We start from the raw sequence: 22932 nt of genomic DNA, 5'->3' as shown, positions 1-22932 counted from the left end.
AAAAATAAAAAAATAATTAAAAAAAAGAATTGGATCAAATACTTTGGACACCAATGGGGTACTGTAATTAACACAATTATGAACATTTCCATGCCAGCAATAATCAATGTCCAAAGTATTAGGAAAACCCACATGGCAGTTATACCTAGTATTATTCAAACTAAGGCAGAGCTCAGTTAGACAAAGTCTCAGGGGCCTTGGTCTTTTCCTCCTTGGCACCTATTCTGCACACATTACCATTCCCACCCCACGCGGACCCAGTCAAAGCACTCTACTTAATGCAAAGTGGTTGAGTTGATAATGGTATATGTTTTTCATAGAGAACTATTTAAGGATAAAATCCTACAAGACCAGAAGAGACTTTAAGAGAATAGCAAAAGTTCAGGCTGTACATATCCTGGCTGATTCTGAGTGCTTAAGACTGAGGTCCAGAAAAATGCACCTTTGAAATCTGACGCTGCACTGTGTAGAAAGAACAGCTGCTTTCTCTCACCAGGAAGGCATTTTCCAAAGAGACTGAATTAGAGGCAAGTTCAGGGCTTTTATAATGAAGGGTTAGAAGGAAGAGTTAAAGGAAAAGGTTCCCTTAGAGAATTTAACAGAAATGCTTGTATTTGATAGTTTGTCAAACTGAACGTCTATTTCTCATTCTCTGTGGAGATGTGGAGATATATATTCTAATACAATACTTAAATGTGATTACATTTCATTTTACATTATTACCTTTATTTTCAGAGAATGACTTTAAAGCTTTGTATTTCATGGAGAACCTTGGGCTTGCTAATGGTTGATAAACATTTCTGTACTGTGGAACGATAGTTTTTCCTGAGAAAGGAAGAACTACATTTATTGAACTGAATATAGGCTGGTGTCTTTGTTTTAAAGGTTTTTTTTTTTTTCATTTGTAAATTAACTGTTATAGGGTAGGTCAAAATAAAAATGGAATTGAACTATGGGTCACACTATATTAAGTATTTTTAGTTTTGTGTGGGTGATATATGTATGATGTTTTCCTCCTACTTCTGTTTTAAAAATTAAACTTTAAGCCAGAAAGTATGTTTCATAGTTCCCTTAGATTCCTCTAATTCTAATAATTAAGGATTAATTGTGTGCTCAGAAGTATTCACCACTAGTCTTCAGTTTTTAATTTTTTCAGTCATGGTTGTAGTTTAGTTTCCTGGTATTATAGTTTGGATCTTAATTCCTGCCCTTCCATCCCAAAGGTCCATGTGGTAAAGGCTTGGTCTTCACAGTGGTGCTACTGGGAGGTGGTAGAGCCTTTAGGAGGTGGGACCCAGTGGGATGTATTAGGTATTGGGGTTGTGCCCTCAAAGGGGATAGTAGGACCACAGCCTCTTCCCCTTTTTTTTCTCCCTGACTCACAATGAGGTGAGTGGTTTTGCTCTGCTATATGCTCCCATCATGTTGTGTTGCCTCTTACCACAGGCCCAGAAGTAATGTGGTCAATTAATCATGAACTAGACCCTCCCAAACTGTGAGCCAAAATAACCTTTTCACTTTTTAAGTTTGTTTTCTCATGTATTTGTTATAGCGATGGAAAGCTGACAAAAACACCTGGGAAGCAGATTCTAAGAATCAATTTAGCTTTCAAGAAGTTGATTAGGATTAGGGAATACCTCTGGGATTAATACCTGTGGGGAAAGGAAAGGAAGCAAGACAAGGCTGAAAGAGAAGATACACTGAAATGCAATCACAACAAAGGGCCCAGTTCAACGTGGGGCGCTTTGAAGCTGGGATGGTCCTTCAGAGTTATCTTGAATTGTGGTGGTTGTGGGGGTCAGCTCTTTGTACCCCCATTTCAACCAGTAATTTGATGTAAGAAGAGGTCATAAACTTTAGATGAAAGAAATTTCTGGAGAGTTGAAAGCTTGAGGGCTATGAGCCAGCACATTGCCAGAATTGGGAAAATAAGTTCTTCAGTCTTGAAAAGGGGATGTGGATGGCTCAGTGGAGGCCGCAAGGGTTTTTAATTCAGTGGATAACTATAGAACCATTCAGTGGCAATATGGCAACATGCAGTCAAAGGAGATTTGAGGTAATAATTTAATTTTTATGACAAATTTCTAGATGCTTCTTTATGAGTCTTAGTAAAACGAACTAATATATTTTCAGTATCTCTTCTATTAATCACTGTATTTGATTGCCCTTAGGAACATCCCCTTTCCCCTAGAGTGTGAGGAGGAGAATTAGAGATTAAAGAAGAGTAGAAAGAAGATACAGAAATAATGTCTCCCAGCAGGTATTATCTTCCTGTAAACTTAAATTTGAAACAAATTCAATAATTTCATATTTATTCTAGCTTTACTTGAGAATTCCCTTCAGAAGCCCTAGAACCCTCCGTAAAATTTTCAAAAGAAGGAGCTGGAAAAGTGTGGGTGTCCAGGGTGCTGAACCTAAGGGAGAAGCGGGAGATGGAAGTCAGGTGGGAGTGGGGGAGAGGCTGCATGCAGCAGGGGATTTCATGGGGAGCCCTGGACCTGCCAGTGGTTGACAAACTTGGTGGGAGTGATCTCAGAGGGCAGCTGGGTGCCAGGGGAGAAGCAGAGCAGCAGAGTGGTTAGGAACATGTTCTGAGGGGCCAGTATACCCGGGCATGGATCCTGACCCTGATGCTGACTAGCTGAGGGACCTTGGGCAAGTCACTTAAGGTCTTCAGGCCTCAATTTCTAACATGTAAAGATGGACAATAACAGAATCTATCTTAACTAGAAATGAGAATCTGAAGTCACGTGCTTCACTTTAGAATGTACTTGTGTATTATTTTCTTATTGCTGCTGTAACAAATTTTACCACAAACTTAGTAGTTTACAACAACATAGACTTGTTGTCTTATAGTCCTGGAAGTTAGAAATCTGAAATCAGTTTAACTGGGTTAAACTCTGAGGGGAGAGGCTGCCTGTATTTTTTTCTCATAGCCCCTTTCTCCATCTTAAAAGCTCATCACTCCAATCTCTGATTCCATTATCGCATTCTCTTCTCTGCTTATCTTGTCAAATCTCCCCCTAGATTCCTCTTAGAAGGACTTTGTGATTCCATTTAGGGATCAGCTGAATAATCCAGGATAATCCCCACATCACAATATTCTTAATGTAATCACATCTGCATAGTGTCTTTGGTCATGCAAGGTAACAGAACTCCTGGGGAAGGCTATTACTCAGCCTATCACAATGTGTGAATGGGATGCTTAGTCAATACCAATATCATATACTATCAGTTCAACAGAGCTTTTGTATTCAAGTTATTGTATTAGTTCTGTTTAAAAATTCATGGCTTTCCTGCAAAGGCCTACTGTGCCAAAAATCAGTAACAGTCACTGAAATATATACTTGCTCTTCGACAATGTTCCCTACCACATCCTTGCCTATTAGGCTGACCAGCAGGATATAAGCAGAAATTACAATGATCACACCAGAATTCATGGAACTGGGACACACTTCAGAGTGAAAGGAGAGTATGTGAATCATTATTCTAAATTCACATATGTAAACTGTGACTGTGAAAACATACCAGAAAATAGGGTCACCCTACATAGAAATGTGTAGGGAAATCCTGTGGCCCTCTCTTCTGCAGGGATTTCCTTATGCAGTGCAGATGGCACAGTTATGCCTCAGAGGAGAGATGCTGAATCCTCATTAGACTATACATGAGAAAGAAAGAAATCTGTACTGCCACTGAGATTCGGGGCTTGTTGTTTTAGCGAGCACATCCTGCTCTATCCTGACTAATGCTCTTGTGCTCTGGTAAGCTTGGCCTCACTGTATTTCTGAAAAGGGGGAAATTCTATCAGAGTAAGAGTCTAACTACATTTAAAGGTCAGGGTTCTGCTCAGCAGCAAAGTTAGAGGAAGAAATGCTGTAGCTGGGTACCCTGTGGCTGGGTTCCCTCCTGGCGGGGGCTCTGTGGCTCTGCCTGTGGGCTTTTGACCTGGGACACAAAAATGAAAATTCCAGAGTTCTAACAATACTTGGCATTTCTTGATGATTTTTTGTGAGAGAGCTCACTGGGTTTAACTTCTAGCAACTAGGAACTGGAGGCTCTATTTTAGAGCAAAGGCTTCATAAAGAACTGAAGTTTGAGTTTTGTTCTGGGGACTTTGCTGCCTAGAATCAAAGCATGCTGGGCTTTGTTAGCTAGCAGTTCCTACTGCAGCAGCAAACCTGAGGGCAGACCTTATGTGCACAGTGTGGAAAGAAAACCTGCTCACGCTGACTTCTTTATTCACGTCAGTACACACCACAGCAGCTGCAAACCCCTCTTGTAAGGCAGCCAGCACTGGCAGTTTCTCATAGAAAAGTCTAAGAGAGTCTGCAGTTCTCAAAGGCATTTCACACACGTTTATCCATTTCATTCTTTTTATTATCTCTAACTTGAACAATTAGCCTTTGTCAGTTGATACAGGGATGTGGATAAGAAAAGGGCAAGAAAAGAGGAGTAGGAAGGAGAGGAGAGGAAGAAGGGAAGCCTAGGTGGGTAGGAAGACTAGTGGAGTCACTGAACACTGCATCAAACACGTGGCAAATGATAATTCTGTTGTGAAAAGAACATGTGTCTGTTTTCATAGGGAGTTTTTTGTTCATCAAAGGGATAGTTTAATGGCTCCTTATGAATAGTGCTGATTTTTTTTAAAAGTCCAATCCCCAAAATGTTACATACAGTATTATTTCTTTTATATAATGCTCTTAAAATGAGGAAACTACAGAATTGGAAAATAGGCGGTTGCTAGGGGTGAGGAGTTGGAGGGAGGGGAGTGAGTGTGGCTATAAGGGCAACAGGGACCCTTGGGGTGGTGAACCAGTTTGCTGTCTTGCCTGTATCACTGTGAATTCACTGTGTGCTGATGTACCATAGTTCTGCAAGATGTTGCCATAGAGGAAAACTGGGTAAAGGGCGTGCTGGATCCCTCTGTTTTTCCCTCTCTCCCTCCCTCCTTTGCTGTGCCAGGCATAGAAGCCAGAGCCGCACGCCTTCTGGGAAGCCCTCTTCCACTCAGCGACATCCCCAGCCCTCTCTGGATTAGTTTTTAATAACTGCATTGTGAATCTACTGTTAATTTAAAAAGCATGGTCAAAAATAACATTAAAGATACATCTATTAAATGGCCATTTACTCTTTGAATTAGCAAACATTTAAGTAGGCTAAAAGCCACTAATGAAGGGAGTTGCTAATGGTCAAGTGAACAAATGATTCATCTCACACTATTTTAAGGCTGGGCGAAATAAAGATGACCAGGCTGTAAGGAATGCCTACCACAGGCACTGTGCTGCTGTACCAAATGTGTTAAACATAGTTTCTAATGTAGTCCCACCTAGGAGTAGCTATCACCAATTTACAGATAAGGAACCGAAGCCTAGAGAAATAGAGTAACTTGCTCATGGTCTCACAACCAACAAGTGGTAGAACCAAAAATCCAACTATGTTTTTATTCACCAGATACATTGTTTTCGAGACCTTTCATAGCGTCTAATTGACCTGAAGTCTTTAAGGATTCGTAACTAGTTCACAAGGGCAGAACTAGAACTAGAAGCAGAACTTGAACTTGTGCCAGGAGTCTTCCCACCACACTATGCTACCACGTGGACTTGAGGAAGAAACATGATGGCATTAGCACCTACGGATATAGACAGAATAACTGCAAAAATCTCAAATTGCTAGTGTCCAAAGTAAACAAGGCAAATGATATGAATTTACACCTGCTCCTGCTTTATGTATTTACTTAAAGGTAAACAACATTTGTCAAGAGAATTCTCAAGGGTTTTCCAACTGATTCAGCTCTATGATGCAAAAATCAAATGCTTTCCTAAAATGATAATACAATTCCACTGTTAAGGTTTGGTTTTCTTAATCAAGGCAAAGAATTTAGCAAAGTGAAAGAAAGAAATGAAACTGAGCATTTAACCCACATTTTAGCAAAACAGAGAAGAATGAACAGATTTGCTAATGATACCCCTGTCTCTCGTCTCCTTCTGAATTCTACGAAGTGACTAACCTCCGGGAAACTCCTTTCTAGACTGCTATGCAGTTGTATCCAAGATGATGCTGGGCTTGGTTAATCAAGGAGCGCACACACTTCTCATTACTTTTACAGCAAATACATAATATCAAGATATCTTGTTTTAAATTATATCCAATCATCACTCTACCCCCAAACTGTACATCTGATGAAAGTGGGACTGGTACTTCCAGCCCAGATAACACAAAGGCTCTCGGTTCCTTGATGAACAAGACTGTATTTCACCCTGACACTGTTGCAGGCAAATCTCAGAGAGACGAGCATTTTGGAAATGCTATAAACAGCTTAGCCTTTTCTTAGCATTTTGAAAAGCACATTAATAGCCTGGCCTTTTCTTAAGGGTTTTCTTTTTCCCTTAGCCAAATTTGACAGTTAGAAGTGAACAGTGAGTGGATGGAATCAAAGTCAGCGCTGTGTTTTAGAAGCAGTGTGGAACTGATGTCATCTGGCATTGTCTTCAAAAGAATATAAGAATATTAAGTGGATGGCTCATGAACTTACATACAAAGGATACTCTTCACTTGAGGACGGAATGATAATGTCTCACAGAAGAAAGATGTAATTCTAGATGCCCATAAAATCTATTCAGACAGCTCTTATTTGGTACAAAAAAAAAAAAAGGAAAAGAAAGAAAATCTGCAACTCCTAACTAAATAAGTTACATTAATACAAATTATTTTTAATACTTAATAAATCCCTGCTATGAAATACATGGAACCTTGTACTCTGGGCTGTAAATAATAGTTTAGAGGATGTCAGCACTACTACTTGGGAGGTTTTGTTAAAAAGAAACCAAAAGGCATACAGTGAGGAAATAAAATTAGCCAAAGGAAGTTAAATAAATTAGCGTGACCCTCTAGGATTTAGCATCCTTAAAAAAAAAAGAAGGAAGCCGTCCTACATAAATAAGGGCATGTGCAACCCCATTCAACACCCAGAAAGACTTCACAGGTTATTTCAAAGTATCCTTTGAGAACACACCTAGTTTATCCTCTACCCTGTGAGCATAAACACACTCAGCAATTCCATGGCTATAACCCAGTATATTTAGGAAAGATTACTAATTTAAAAAATGGCTTAAGTAGGTCCCTTAGGAGAAGCCCCTGTTCAGAGGAGAAATAGTCCCAGAAATTAGGACTTGTATTGGGTGCTGTGGCAGACTGAATTTCTCCCAAACGGCTGCAACAGCAATTCCCTTCCCATATTCCCTTCTAACAATTTGACTTTGATATTTTCTGCCCCAAAGAATAGAGTCTATGTCCAACATTGAATCTGGGTGGACTTGAGACAAGTAGGGAAGTCATTATAGAATTTTCAAGGTTAAGGCTAAAACATGATGGAAACTTAGCTGGTTCTCTTGGGAAGCTCATTCTCAAAAACTCAGCCACCGTGTTGTGAAGAGGCCCAACCAACCACAGAGAGAGGTCTCATGTTCTGTTCTGGTCCACAGCCACACTGTGTCCCCAGCACCCAAAGGACAGTCAAGTACCATACAAATGAGCCTTAAGTGATGCCAGTCGCCAGCCTTTTAAGTATCCCAACCTTCAAGTCTTCCCAGCCAATACCCCAGATACCATGGAGCAGAGACAAACTGTCCTACTATGCTACTATGCTCATTCCAGTATGTGACCCACAAAACAGTAGAGTCTAACACGGCTGTAGTCATTTTATGCCACTAAATTTTGGGTGCTTCGTTATGTAAGGTTAGCAGTTGGAACAGAAGACCACAGAACACATGTGATTCGAAGTGATGCATACGGCCATTCCTAGCACTTGTATTACTCCAGCCTCTTCTGTGAATATACTCAGAGGCTTTGTCATAGGCATTATGTTCTTCTGCTACAGTCACTTACTAGGGAACCAAGTCTACTCACAAGGTCTCATTCCAAGTGAACTCGAGTAGTTTTTAGATGACACTAATGGTAACTATCTTGCTTAGTCTGTGCCAGGCACTGTTCTGAGAATTTTATGTGAGTTAACTCTCTTAATCCACACAATGACCCCATGTGAAAGTGATCAGAATCAAAATGGAGTCACTCATGTCAAACTCTAACAAAATAAATAGAACCAGGAAGGTTGTGAAGGAGGGAAGCTCATGCACATATCCCTGACAACCAGAACTGTTACGAAAGCCTCTGTCAGAACCATAACCTGATACAAAGGCTACCATAACTACACAGAAAATACATCTGCAAGGAAGTTTGTCCAGCAACAGCCTGGTCAACCTTGGGCCAACACTACTCTTGTTAATGATCCCTGGAACCAAGGATAATTGTTTGAAAACAAACTGATTTTGCCTTTAAAAATCTCCCCTTGAGGCAAAACTCCTTGATATGCCCATATATATTCTTAGCAAAATATTCATTCCTGAATAAACTTATTGAGCCTCGGAGAATTTTCGTTTGTTATTTAGTTGACATCTATGAAGTAAGTATTATTTTTGTTCCCATTTTAGAATAGGGGAACCTATGTACTTGGGTTAAACAACTTGACTGAAGTTAGACAACTCAAAAAACAGTAGAGCTGGGCTTGGATTTGGAAGCAGGTATTATGTCCCTCTGCCTGTCCATTAACTACCACACCCACCACACCATAAACCCTGACTCTAACTCTCCTGTGGGAACACATTGTGAATCTAGTCCCCCACCTGCAAGGCCAAGAGGCCCTATACTGAAAAGTCTGGACAGGACTGGCTTCAGGATAATGACAGTGGTCAAAAGCAGGCTCTGGAGTTGGCCACTTTTGACTGTGACAGTTACCAGCTCTGTGACCCTGGGCAGGTCTTTTAAAGACTCTGACCATATTCACCCTCCATCTTCATGCAAAACCATCATCCGTTTTAAAACCTCATGCCTCCTCAGTACGTAAGCATCAGCCCCGAGCCCTCTTTCTGGACCATCAGCTCTGCCAGGCAAGCACTCTGTCTTTGCCATCACCAGTTCCTCCAGCGGGTCCCACACAGAGCCTCGCACTCAGCCGCAGCTTGTAAGTAGAGCTGAGGTTTTTGTTTGTTTCTTTCCTTTAAAAATTTTTCGCTTTATTTTTCTTTGCATCTAGGGCTTCTGGGATTTTTTTCCATTCTCTCCATGCTTGTGAACAAAACCAAAAATCACACCTTCACCACTGAGCCAGCTGCCAGAGCTGAGACTTTTATTTTTGATCTCTTCTTTCAAAAGTCTTTCTAATCAGAGGAAAATAACCGCATGAATGTCCTTGGTCATGTTTGTATTTTCCTAAGGATACTCTTGTCATTTTGCAGTCATTTGTCAAAGCAATTAAAACTTTTAACCATGGGTCACTAGCTTAATTTCACAGCGGGAATTAGTGAATCCTGCTAAAAAAGATACTGAAGTTCATCACCTTCAGAGCTATGGAGAGACTGTTAGGAAAGCCCAAGAGTGCTGCGAAGTCCTCAGGCCTCTTTCCCCACTCCGTACTGTAATTGCTTCCCTGACTGCCTGTCTCCTGCACTAAATTGCAGCTCTCCTGAAGGCAGAGAATGGCTTTTACTTTTGTATTCCAAAGCCTCACACAGTAACTGGTACAGAGGAGGCACTTCACAAATGTTTACTGAAAGTGACAGCCCCAAAGTCACTAATAATGGTAGAACCAGAATAGCAATCCAGAGCTATGTCTGGAAGATGTATCATGAGCTATTCATTCATTTAACATTTTTTGAACATCTGTTGGGGGCCAGACCTGGGACAAAGCATTGAGAATAAAAACATAATATGACCCAATCTTATGTAAGATCCAATCAGCCCTAGTAGTGGGGAGAAAAGTGGAAGTATATCATAAAACACATTTTGATTAATAACGATGAGTGCACAGATACAAGCCAAGGGTTTAAGAGAGAAATGATGAAAGAGTGGCGATCTGAGTTAGGTTAGCACAGGTGAGATGCGCTAGTGCAGATTTTTACATGGCACCCAGTACAATATAAGAGGCTGGCATTGTGAGGCAACCGCTTCAGCTAACATGCAGGAGTCACAAAAGGTTAGAAGAGAACATAAGGTGTAGGTAGTCTCGAGATGGAATCGATACATTAGCCATAGACTTGAAGATGCGAATAATTTAATAAACTGAGGGATGTTAACATGGTGGAATGATAATTTACTCACTAGCATATGATTAATGTCAATATCCTATCATCAACTTCCACTATTATAGTAAGACATTCCCTGGATGTATGTTAGTTAAAAATGCAGATCTAGGGATGGGGATGTGGCTCAGTGGTAGAGCACTTATCTAGCATGTGTGAGGCCCTGGGTATAATCCACAGCACCATAAATAAATGAATAAATTATGGGCACACTAAATTCAGCCATGTAAAAAGGAATGTACATTAATAATGCACATACTAATATGCATGCCACTAGAATTTAACTATTATTATGAATTTTTAGGTTAAATTTACATATTTTAAAGAAACATTGCACAAACTAATTTATGTTCAATAGGAGCTACAGAAATAATGGCAGACATCAGGCTGAAATGTTTTCTGAGACTTGAGGCGTTTTTATTTATTATGAGATAAGTTCATGGCTGTTCCAATCCACCTCAGCCTCCTGCATGCCATCAACTGTCTCACTAGAACTCTGACCTTCCAGGTACCTCTGTTTCCTTCTTGCATTTACCTAATAAAATAATATGCTTCTATAGGCATTTTTCATTCCTATATCAAAGAAACCAAGTGCTGGCTAGAGAAAAACCACAAGCCAAGAAGCCTAATGTCCTAACAAACATGACATTTAAATCCTGAAGTGGCCTTAGTCCTTTTATGTGTCCTGGGACAGCTTCCTCCCCCATGGCACTGACTGATGATGATATTTAAGACCTTCGCCTTTCTCTTAGAAGACCATGCTCTCCAGCCTCCTGTCCCACTCCAACAGGAGTTAAACTTACTTCTACTTAATTGGGAAAATTAAAACCACTGGGTGACTGCCCCAACTTCTCTCATTCTTTTCTTACACACTTACCTGCATCCATCCCCACCCTGATATGCTACCTAAAGAAAGGTGTAGAGGAAGAAGTTGTTTTCATTTTGTTCTGTTTTTTTTTGCTTCAAGCATTACCTCACTTGTACTGTACAGATCTTTCTGTTCCCTGCCATCTCCTATGGCTCTGCTTCATTCTTTGTCCTTACAGGCATCCTCTACTCCTCCTAATTCTTTTCCCAACCACCTCTGCCCTCAAATCTGTGACTCCTTCTAGCTGTTTCCCTACATTCCTCATTTTGTTTGTGAGTCCTAAAGATCAGTCTACTCTGGCGACTTTTACTTTCTCACCTCACAGTCTCATCTCTCCCTCCTTGAGTCTTTGTAGCACCTGCTGCCACTATTCTTTCAGGTGTTGCTTTGTCACTTTTTTTGGTACTGGGGATTGAACCCGGGGATGCTCTACCACTGAGCTACATCCACAGGCATGCACTACCACGCTCAGCTGCTTCTACTATTATAGTAAGACATTCCCTGGATATATGCTAGTTACAAATGCAGATCTAGTGATGGGTGAAGCTCAGCGGTAGAGTGCTACTAGCCTCACATGCGCAAGGTCCTGAGTTTGATTCCCACCCCGTTCCACACACACACAAAAGATAACAGTGTGGATCCTGGATTAAGTGGACCCAGATATGACTTCTGCCTCTTCCACATATAAGTTGTAACACCTGACCCTGCTTAATTTTCCTGTGCATCAGTTTCTCATCTCCACAATAGTAACCCACTTCAAATAGTAATAGTAACCCATTTCAAAGGGTTCTTGTGATATTAAGTGATATAATGTATACAAAACACTTAACAACATCTGCACATGCCATGTGCTCAATAAATATTTATTACTATCATTACTATTAGTAGTAGCTTTTGCATTTCGATGACTATTATCATATTGTCAGATACCATTCTAGGTCAATCCTGAACTAAAAACAAATAATCCCACTAAACCTGGGCAACCAAGAAAAACTGCTTTGCAATTTCTGTATATGATCTCTTTGATCTCCTGACCTTAAGATAACTTTTCCATCTTTAAAGCAGGACCTACTCCTAGGAACCTCTTCTCCATACTGATTCTGTATGATTCCAGTCTATTCAAATTATATACATTCATAAATTAATCATTAATCTGTTCAATTTATACATACTTTCACACATGTGTGTAACTGATGAGGCAAATTTATTTGTATCCTGTGTACTAAAGAAAATAATTTAGCTGGCAATAGAAATTTCAATCTGTGTTTCCTTTGTAGCTACAAAAGTATCTATACCAATGTTCTGTATGCAGCACAGAGTCAGTAATTATGATGGACAGGTAGTTGTTTAAAGGACTTAATCACACTAAGAACAGAGAATATTTTTAGCATCATGTTTGAATCCTTCCTGACATCTTGGGAAATGCAGTAATTCAAACCTACGCAGGCAATTAAAGGAATGCTTTTTATTGCTGCTTGACCAGAAATCATACCTAATGGTCACTGATACGCTGTGATTAATCACTAAGATGGTTAGTATGGGATATTCATTCCCTTCCTTCATATCCTTGCTATTCTCAGTCTCTTTATGTCACAAGTCATGCATAGCAATATTTATTTTAATTAGGAAGAGGTAATACAAGCAAAGGTAATTTGTAATAGGTATGTTCAGGAAGGAACCAAATTGCACAGCAAGATCTCATACTGGTGACAAAAAGGGCCCCACTAGAGCATGTGATTTTGCCTAACAATTTACTGCTTGGGACAAACTCATAAATGCTCATGGCCTGTCCCAGCACTGTTAGGTAAGTCTTGCTTTCAGAAGGAACACAGGATGAGGTTGAAGTGGGAGGTACCCTCTCTTGGATGGGTGGATCCTTCACCACTGGGATCCCATGTTGGGATCCTACACACTGACCTCATTCCTAAGATTCAATAATAATTTTACATTATGGGAAAAGAAAATAATTTCTGTTTTTTATTCTACCGTTAACATTTTTCAAAACAAATTTGGATACTAAAAATCTGACTGAAAATAGTTGATGGGGATGAAGCACACAGGGAAGGTAAAGTCATGGTGGAGATGATGACGACGACAGTGATGCTTAAACTGCTAATATTTCCTAAACATTTCATTGTACTAAGCCCTGAGACAAATATGTAACTATATTATCCAATTTAGTTCCCACAATTGTGAGAGCTTCATATTTTGACCTCATTTTACATATGAAAAAAAAAAAAAACTGAAGCTTAGAGAAATTAAATAATTTGCCCAAGGTCATACCACTAATGAAACTCAAGTCTGGGTTTTCAACCCAAGTGTCAGAAGCCAAATCCACTGACATCAGTCATCATGGATCTTAGGATAACAATTTTTTTGTGACCTATGGATCACCATGGTTTGTCTAAAATTAGATTTAGGCTTGGTTTTACTAGGTCTGACTGAGTTCCATAATAAAATAGTTCCACAATAAAAATTAAGCACCCCATTTAAAACATGGGAAAGGGATATGAATAGTCAATTGAATTTTTTAAAAGTAAAGATTAAAATACAGATATTTAAAACTCAGGTAATTCAATATGATTCAAGAAATAGTAGCAGTGGGTTGGTGTACAAGGCACCGTGAGAGCTCAGGGATGGGAGGAGCAGCATCACTGTCCCCCAAAGCTAAAAGTCTAACAGTAAAAAGGGTACAGCTTATTGATAGGTCTTACCTCAAATGTCCCTTTTTAGAGAGGTCTTCCTGAACACCCTATCTAAGCTGTGACCCCATTCCTTGCTACTCTTTATCAGAAAGGCCTAAGCACTCTCTCTGTAAAGTCCCAGAAAATAAATAATTTAGGCTTTGTAGGCCACACACTCTGGTATGGTTTGGGTATGAGACATTCCCTGAAAGCTCATGTGTGAAACAATGCAGGAAGAATGTTCAGAGGTGAAATGGTTAGATTATAGAAGTTATAACCTCATCGCTGGATGAATCCATTTGATGGGTTAATCATTTGAAAGGACTACTTTACGTGGTGGTAACTGTAGGCAAGCAGGGTGTGGCTGGAGGAAGTAGACCTTTGGAATTTATATTTTGTCCCTTGGTGCCTGTCTCTCTGTTTTCCAGCTGCTATGACCTGAGCAGCTTCCCTCAACTACAACATTCTGCCATGATGTTTTGCCTCAACTCACACTCCAGAGTGATGGAGTCAGCTGACCATGGACTGAGACCTCAGCCAACCATGGACTGAGGCTGAAACCGTGAGTCCAAATTAAACTTCTTTTCCTCTAAGCAGTTCATGTCAGGTATTTTGGTCACAGTGATGAAAAGCTGATTAATTCATGGATGGCCTCTATCACAACCCCTCCCTACTGTTGTACTAAGAAACTGGCTCTATACCACAAGTGAAAAACAAGCAAGATTATTCCAGTAAAACATTATTTAAAAAACAAACAGTGGCCCAGATGCAGTTCACAGGCTATAGTTTGCCAGTCCCTACTCTCACATATTGTTTTATTTTTTCCCTTTTTAGCACTTAACAAAATCTGAAATTATCCTACGTATAAATTTCTCGGTATTTCCCTCCTCAAAAAAATGGCAGCACCTTGAGAGCAGGGTCTTATTGCTTATCACAGCTGGCTTTCCAGTGAATAAGAAGGATTTCCTGGCATGGAGACTGTTTGCTCTAAATATTTGTTGTCTAGGTTAATGAATGAATACCAATTTCACAAATAAGAGACACAGATTTCCAAAAAACATATAAATGTATTTGGCCTTATTAAAAATAAGAACAAAATAATGACATGCTACTTTTCATTTGTCAGAATTAACAACCATATAGAGGAGGAGAAGAGGGAGGTAAGGTCTAGTGTAAACAAGCATGTGCATAAACTGGTCCTTTCATCTACTACAGATAGCACAGGAAATTGGGGCAACATTTCTGGAGGGCCATTTGCAATTACATACCAAAATGTATATACCAATTCAAAAATGGGCAAAGGATCGAACAGACATTTCCCTAGAAAAGACATACAAATGACTAAGAATCACATTGTAAAGATTCTCAACATCATTAGTCACTAATGAAATGCAAATCGAAATCACAACAAGATACCACTTCACATCCATTAGGATAACTTTTATTAAAGAAAAGAAAAGAACAATGCTTGGTAAGAGTATGGAGAAATTGGAACTTTTGTGCATTGTCAACAGAAGTGTAAATCTGTATAGCTGCTATGGGAAACCATTTGGGAGTTCCTCAAAAAAATTAAACAGAATTACCATGGGATCCAGCTATTCCACTCCTAGTCATATACGCCAAAGAATTGAAAACTGGGACTCAAATAGATACTTGCACACCCATGTTCATAGAAACATTATATACAATAGCCAACATGTGAAAATAACCCAAATATCCATTAATGGATGAATGGATAGACAAATGTTGTATGTAGATATAGAAAAATATTATTCAGGCCTAAAAAGCAATTAAATACTGATACATGTTACAGCATGGGTAACTTTGAAAACATTATGCTACACAAAGTAAGCCAGATGCAAAAGTCACGTATTTGTATGACTCCATTTATATGCGGTATCTAGAGTAGGCAAATTCAGAGAGAAGGTAAGTAGAATAGAGGTTACAGGGAGCTGGGAAGGTGGTAGTAAGCAATGGGAGTTAATGGTTTAATGTGTACCAAGTTTCTGTATGGGATGATGAAAAATTCTGGAGACAGTGATGGTAATGGTTATATAACCTTGTGAATATTCTTGATGCCACTGAACTGTATGCTTTAAAATGGTTAAAATTATTTTATATGTATATTTTAAAATAAACATATATACATATGTTTTCACTCTAAAATTCAATTCCTTAAAATGAGCTCTGAGGAGATAACATAAAAGGGACAAATATGTATATACTAGAATCCAAAAATCTCTTTATCTATCAGTAACAGTATTTGGCATAACAAATATATAATAGAGACTCTTACACAGGCATTAAGTATGACAAGGCAGATTTTTCACATAAAAATACATCCATGGTATTATTGTTCAATGAAAAAAGTAAGTTACAGAAAGCATGATCTCATTGACAGAAAGATTCTAAAGTTCATCTATGCAGGGAGAAAATTCTAGATATTTCCCAAGTGCTAATAGGGATTATGGTCTGAATGGCAGAGTTGAAGTGATTTTAATATGATCTGCTACTTAATTTTCTGTACTAACTAAACTTTTTATCACAAAGAATATTTTTAGCCAAAGTAATACAGCATATGAACTCATATTTATCACTTTTTCCAATCAACTGAAGAGGGTGAGACCCTTAGTACTTGGAATTAGATGTTTTTGTGCTTTCATTTCCATAGCAATACCACTACTCGTGAATAACCAGATACAATTTGAAAGGAGTGATACATACCTCAGTTAGTGGTGTTGGCTCTCTGTCATTCAAAAACAGAGCTAGTATTTCAGAGCAGCATTCAATAATCATGTTCTAGAAACAGGAAGAAGGCAATATAGTGAGGTTGTTATTATTGGTAAAATACTGCATATTTAATGATAAACTATTGGTTTCATTTGTTTCATTTTGCCACTCCTAACCCTAGTTCCCAAGATGAGACAAAGAGGATCAGAATCCAGTTTCTCAAATCATCAGGGCTATTTGAAAGGATACAGCATGTTCACAAAATATAAGATCTGCAACTGATCGGATTCTTTCCCTATACATTCACAGTTAAGATTCATGTCACAGAGTAATAACAAGCAAATAATGTACACCAAAATACGATTTTAGAAAATCACTTTTCTTCTGAGCAGAGAGTCCTGGACTGAAGAGTTCAGATGCCTGAAAGGGATTTCAGCAGAGAAGAATGACTGGGATGGGAAAGAAATGGGAAGAGAAAATGGAAGGGAAGGAAGAGCCAACGACATGCCTACACTGCCTACTGACGACACCACCATGGCCTACACAACAGGCAGCCACTGGGCCAGAGGTGACATGGTTTGTCCAGAGGAAACAGACACGAGAGAGAACTTTTGTGGCCTGAGGGCCCGAGTGCAGCCTTGGCTCCTGACTCTCCAGCTCCACGTTCTGTGAGGCCCTTTGCACCGTTGCCAGTCACTGGCTATGCACGGGCTTCCTTACTGCACACTGACAAGTTTGTGTCTCCTCCCTCTGAGCCTGTTTTGCTTGAGCTAATGTCATTTTCCTTATGCACAACTAAAGGAATCGTGACTACAAATTGTCAGAGGTAAGTCATACCTACCCACAATGTTCAGTCCCAGAAGCAACAAGCTATTCTTATGATAGAATTCATATACATACATGTACTAGCATTTAGAATCATACAATGCTAAAAGTACTTTACTTTTTAAATTATAACTGGGCAATGCTGGCTAAAACCTTAACATAAAGAACCAAACAACAACAGACCTTACAGCCCAAAACCATCTTATATGCAAGCTTTAATAAATGCATACATATGGAAAAGATCCAATTTTAAAATAAAAAGCTATAATTCAATTTAACAACTATTCAAGACATTATAGTAAGTGCTGTGGAACACAAAGATGAAGAAAGAGAACCTACTCTCATATAAATTTACGATTACTAAAAAATAGATCTATGCATATCCAAGTTAAATACCAAGTCAAATATGGTCAGAGCATATCTGTTGTGACATGTTGTAGGCAAGAGTAATTCTTAGTATGATGAACAAGGAAGACTTCCTGGAAGAGGTTCATAGGAACTGAGCCTGTAGGAAGTTTCACGTGGGATCAAGGGTACCCCACAGGGAAAGAGACATGTATGCAATGTGCAGTGGGAATTCAAGTAGTAGAGGAATCAGAAAAGGTTCTTTCTAGCAGGGTGTGGTGGTGCATGCCTGGAATCCCAGCAGAGATTCAACTAAGGCAGGAGAATCGCAAGTTCACAGTCAGCCTTAGTAATTCAGTGAGGCCCTAAGCAACTTAGTGAGACCCTATCTCTAAATAAATAAATAAATAAATAAATAAATAAATAAATAAATAAATAAATAAAATGGACTGGGGATGTGGCTCAGTAGTTAAGCACCACTGGGTTCAATCCCCAGTACCAAAAAATAAATTAACTAATAAAAGGAAGGAAAGAAGAAATGGTCCTTTCTGTAGTCCTGTACAGGAAGTAGGTCAGTAAACTTGGTGACAAATAACTGGAGAGGTCAGTTTATAGCAGGTCACATAGAAGTGAGGAAAACTGGGAAGGAAGTGAACTAAGGTAACAGTGTTAGAGATTGCCTTAAAAAATATAATTCAGACTACAGTTTAAAGGTAAACTGGCCTTAAAGGAGACAAGGGAAAGAGAAATCAGCTACAAAGCTATTCAGACCATCTGGGCAGGAAGTGATTGTGAGTGAAAAGAGGCCAGCTTTGTGGGGTTAAAAGATGGAGGGCTGGCAGGAGGCCCAGCCTTGATCAGGGTCACAAGGATGATGAGCCTTTAGACTCAGTCCACTTTACCAGACAGAGGGGAACGTACACTCACTCCTATGCTCCTCCAATTTATCTCTATTTCTATTTCTCTAATTGAGTTCTTAGGACTGGTTAAAGTGTGTTTCCTCTATATATAAAAATTTCAATAACAGTCCTGATGGGATATTGTCATGATTTTGTCAAGAGCTATCAAGCAAAATGACACTGTCTATATCATTAATCATTATTTCACATAATAGATGAAGATAGCAGTATTACCTGATAAATGCCTTCCACTGCCTGTCTCAACATTTATCAAACAGAAATTTTGTCTCTACAACATTCTATTACTCTGGCGTTATTTGAAGTCCAACACATACACACGCTGTGAAACTGACTGGTTTGAGGTTGGGCTGTGGGTACTTCCCATGACCTCACGGTCGCAGCCGTGAAGACAGGGAAAGCACAGAACTCAACCCTAATCAGAAAGCAGCTGAGGCATGTTGTGGTTGGTGAGGGGTCAGGGAGGGTGCAGGCTGACCCTCGCTCAGTCTTCCACACTGTTTGGATGTGGAATGTCCCCCACAGGCTCAGGTTTTGAAGACTCTGTCCACCGTGGTGGCACTATTGGGAAGTGGTGGAAACTTTAGGAGGTGGGGCCTAAAGTCATTGGGGGAGTGCTTTTGAAGGGGTTTATTTTCTCTAGGCCCCTTGGCACTCTTGAGCGCGCTCTCTCTCTCTCTCTCTCTCTCTCTCTCTCTCCTCTCTCTGCTTCCCATGAGTGAGCACATTTGCTCTCCATGCACTCTTGACCATGTTTTCTCATCATGAGCTCACAGCAAAGGGGTCAAGCATCTATGGATTGAAATTTCTGAAATTGTTTAACCAAAATAAATCCTTCCACCTTTTAGGTTGATTTCTGTCAGGCATTTTGCCACTTGACATAATGGAAAGGTAACTAACACATCCATTTCTCCTTTAAAAGTAATGTTTATTCATTCTATGGGGATGGCCTTCTGAGTGACTTGGACATATGCTACCCAGTTCTTGGGCTTAGTTGAAATCCTCATAATTTTTCACATATAATATGAAAAAGACTTCCCAAATTGTTTTCCAGCCTTCAAACTCTTGCTTCCCTTGCTTTGCCTTCAGACACCAGCATTAGCAACATAGAAGAGGAAAAGTTTATTTAGGGGTTCACGGTTTTAGAGGTCTCAGTCCATAAACAGCCAGCTCTAATCTTCAGGGCCCGAGACAAGGCAGAATATCATGGTGGAAGGGTGTGTGGAGGGAAGCAACTCAAGACATAACACCAGAAAGCAGAGAGACTAAGCTCAACTCACCAAATATGTAACCCAAGAGCACACTGCCAAAACCTGCCTCTTCCAGCCATACCCTACCTGCCTTTAGTTACTACTCAGTTAATCCCTACAGGGAATTACTTCACCAATTGTGTTAAGGATCTCATAACCCAATCATTTCATCTCTAAACCTTCTAGTATTATCTCACAATGAGCTTTTGAGGGGTATCTCATATCTAAACTATAATACCCCTAAGTGTTCCTATGAGAAATTCCATAAAGATATTGGTTGTTTCCAGTGATTTTCAACATCAGACTTCGAATGCCACACTTTGCTAAGAGGGCTACCAGGTGGTTGGAATCATTATGAATGACCTCTGACTACTGTATATGGCCACATTCATAAAATGATTAAGCTTCTCCATGACAGGGACCCACCTGTATTCATTCCTGAATATCTTCACATCCCCTGGCCTAGAAAACTTTTTCACATAATGGTTTCTCAGAAAGAATTTTATAATTATGCCAATGTCCACTTATATTTTTCTATATGCTTTCATAGTACTTTGATATTTTGAATATGTTAAATATATACTAATTTTAATTGCCTTGTACCATCCAGGCATGCCTTGAGTATTTGCTGAATTAATCATAGGTGATCTGGAAAACTTGTACTCAGTTTCCTATATCAGTATACTATCATTCCAAATAAGGGTTTGCATCTTTCATATGCTTTTAAAAGCCTGGTATGCTCTGAACATGCCCTTGAGCTCTCTGAAAGACAGATTCAAATAACTCAATCATTCTGAGCCAGTGTTGTTCATTTTAGAAGGGTACATAGGTTTTCAAGCCAGAAGTGATTAGAAGACCTGTTCTGTAGCTCTCCCAATTCAACTTAAATTAATATCTATGTTCTAAAGTTCTTGGCTTATTTTGAACCCTTGGAAAAGAAAAAAGGAGGCAAGTGAGAAAGAATGAGATTCACTATCCCACGTATCATATTTTTGGACTCTTATAGTCCATAACCCACCAATAATATACATTGTAATAGAAATAAATATATCAGATTATAGAAGTTATGAAAGTCTATCCAATTCCAGACCAGAAACCATCTCTTCAAGTGTCCTAGTTAACTTCTAATTAGCTCCAAGTGAAGGTTGTCATGACGATGAATGACCAAATTTAGTCAATGAGATTTATTTGCTATAACCCAGAATCTAGCTCCCCCGCCCCTGGTGTTAGTTAGTATTATGGGAAAAAAAGAAAAAGAAAAAAGTTAGGTTTTACTTCCATTTCTCAGCTTTTAAATGCTGTGAGGTAATTTGCTTGCCAGATCACCCAAACAAATATTAGTGTTTCTTCCATCTAACAAGAACTGGAACATACCTAAAATGCCCTATTTTAAAGATAAGGAAACACTTTCTAAGTGCATAAAACAAGTTTAAAAATACAGAAGAGAACATCAGATTTGAAAGATATTTATTCTACTCTAGGCTTGACACACGGGCACATAACGTTCAGTCCAGGAAATGAAAGCAAGCCAGAGCCTTCACTAAGTCAAGGCCGGTCTTCTGGATTCCTGCTTGCATTTACCTTCAAACAGCACTCCCCACTCGCCCCTCATCCCTGTTTATTCCTTATTTGTTTATATTAACAGTCAACCTCTTTTTTTTTAAATTTTTACAGACTACATTTTGATTCATTGTATACAAATGGGGTACAACTTTTCATTTCTATGGTTGTACATGAAGTAGAGTCACAGTATTCACGTTATCATACGTGAACATAGGGTCATGATGTCTAATTCCACTATCTTTCCTTCTCCCACTCATTTCCCTCTATACCATCCAAAGTTTCTCCATTTTTCTCTTACTCCCCCACCTCCCCATCCCTGTTATGTATCATCATCCACTTATCAAAGAAAACATTCGGCCTTTGGATTTTTGGGATTGGCTTATTTCACTTAGCATGATACTCTCCAACTTTATCCATTTACCTACAAATGCCATAATTTTATTCTTCCTTATAGCTGGATAATATTCCACTGTGTATATATACCACAGTTTCTTTATTCATTCATCTGTTGAAGGGAATCTAGGCTGGTTCCACAATCTAGCTACTGTGAATTGGGCTGCTATAAACATTGATATGGCTGCCTTACTGTAGTATGCTGATTTTAAGTCTTTTGGGTATAAACCAAGGAGAGGGATAACTGGGTCAAATGGTAGGTCTATTCCAGGTTTTCTGAGGAATCTCCATTCTGCTTTCCAGAGTGGCTGCACCAATTTGAAACTCCACCAGCAATGTACAAGTGTGCCTTTTCCCCCACATCCTTGCTAACACCTATTATTGCTTGTGTTCTTAATAACAGTCATTCTAACTGGGGTGAGATAAAATCTTGGGATGATTTTGATTTGCATTTCTCTAATTACTAGAGATGTTGAACACTTTTTCATGTATTTGTTGATCACCTATATATCTTCTGGGAAGTGTCTGCCCAGTACAGTCAGCCTCTTAACTTGAATATTTGGCTCTTTGTGATGAATTCAATACCTACATCCAACCACCATGGACATTCTGGTGACTTTCATTCCACCCAAAGGTCTTGTCTTTCCACCTCATAGCAGTATTTGGGTAAAAAGATCATTTATTTTAGAGATGAGGGGGAAATTCATCCTGGAAAGGTAACTAGATGGACCTTAGGTAGTAAAACTGAGTGATAGAGCACATTCTAGGATCCTTACTCATTCTCCTGTCTCAGTCAATTAAGTTGAAACGACAGACAAGTTTAGGTTAAAACTATAAAGGGGTGAATTTAGCAACATTTTCAGCAGAGAATATTCTAGACTATTACTCAAAGATGCAATCTGATAGGTTTTTCTGTAGCTGAAAAAACAGGTCATCAGTGTTCTACAAAGAATTGTGAAAATTAAAAGCTGAACTCTTGAACGTAGACATGAAAAACAAAACATGCTTTAGAAACAAATCTATATGTACAAAATCTCCTGAGTTTGAGATAGTTTGAGCTAGCTGATCTATTGGAGGACTTATTTTAGGGACTCAGTATATCAGTAAGCATCTTAATTCATATTGGAACATCTGAGGATACTGAAAAGGATATACAACCAAAATTCTAAGACATCTGCTCTATGATAAATCCAGGCACAGAGCACAAAAGACACAAATGCTGGG

The 22932-nt window shown here is 39.2% G+C and overlaps 1 protein-coding gene across 1 annotated transcript in view; it reads right to left on the bottom strand.

Annotated features, from left to right (window-relative positions):
• Positions 1-22932, bottom strand: part of Cfap54 (cilia and flagella associated protein 54) — a 315326-nt gene that overhangs the window by 19710 nt on the left and 272684 nt on the right. The window contains exon 67 of the mRNA XM_047551199.1: positions 16410-16484. Within this exon, the coding sequence (XP_047407155.1) occupies positions 16410-16484 (75 nt within the window). The remainder of the gene's footprint in view (positions 1-16409; positions 16485-22932) is intronic.

The sequence above is a fragment of the Sciurus carolinensis genome, chromosome 4, assembly GCF_902686445.1.
Source record: "Sciurus carolinensis chromosome 4, mSciCar1.2, whole genome shotgun sequence".
Classification (NCBI taxonomy): Eukaryota; Metazoa; Chordata; class Mammalia; order Rodentia; family Sciuridae; genus Sciurus; species Sciurus carolinensis.
Note: the sequence above shows the minus strand (reverse complement) of the source record. Positions and strands in the feature narration are given on the sequence as shown.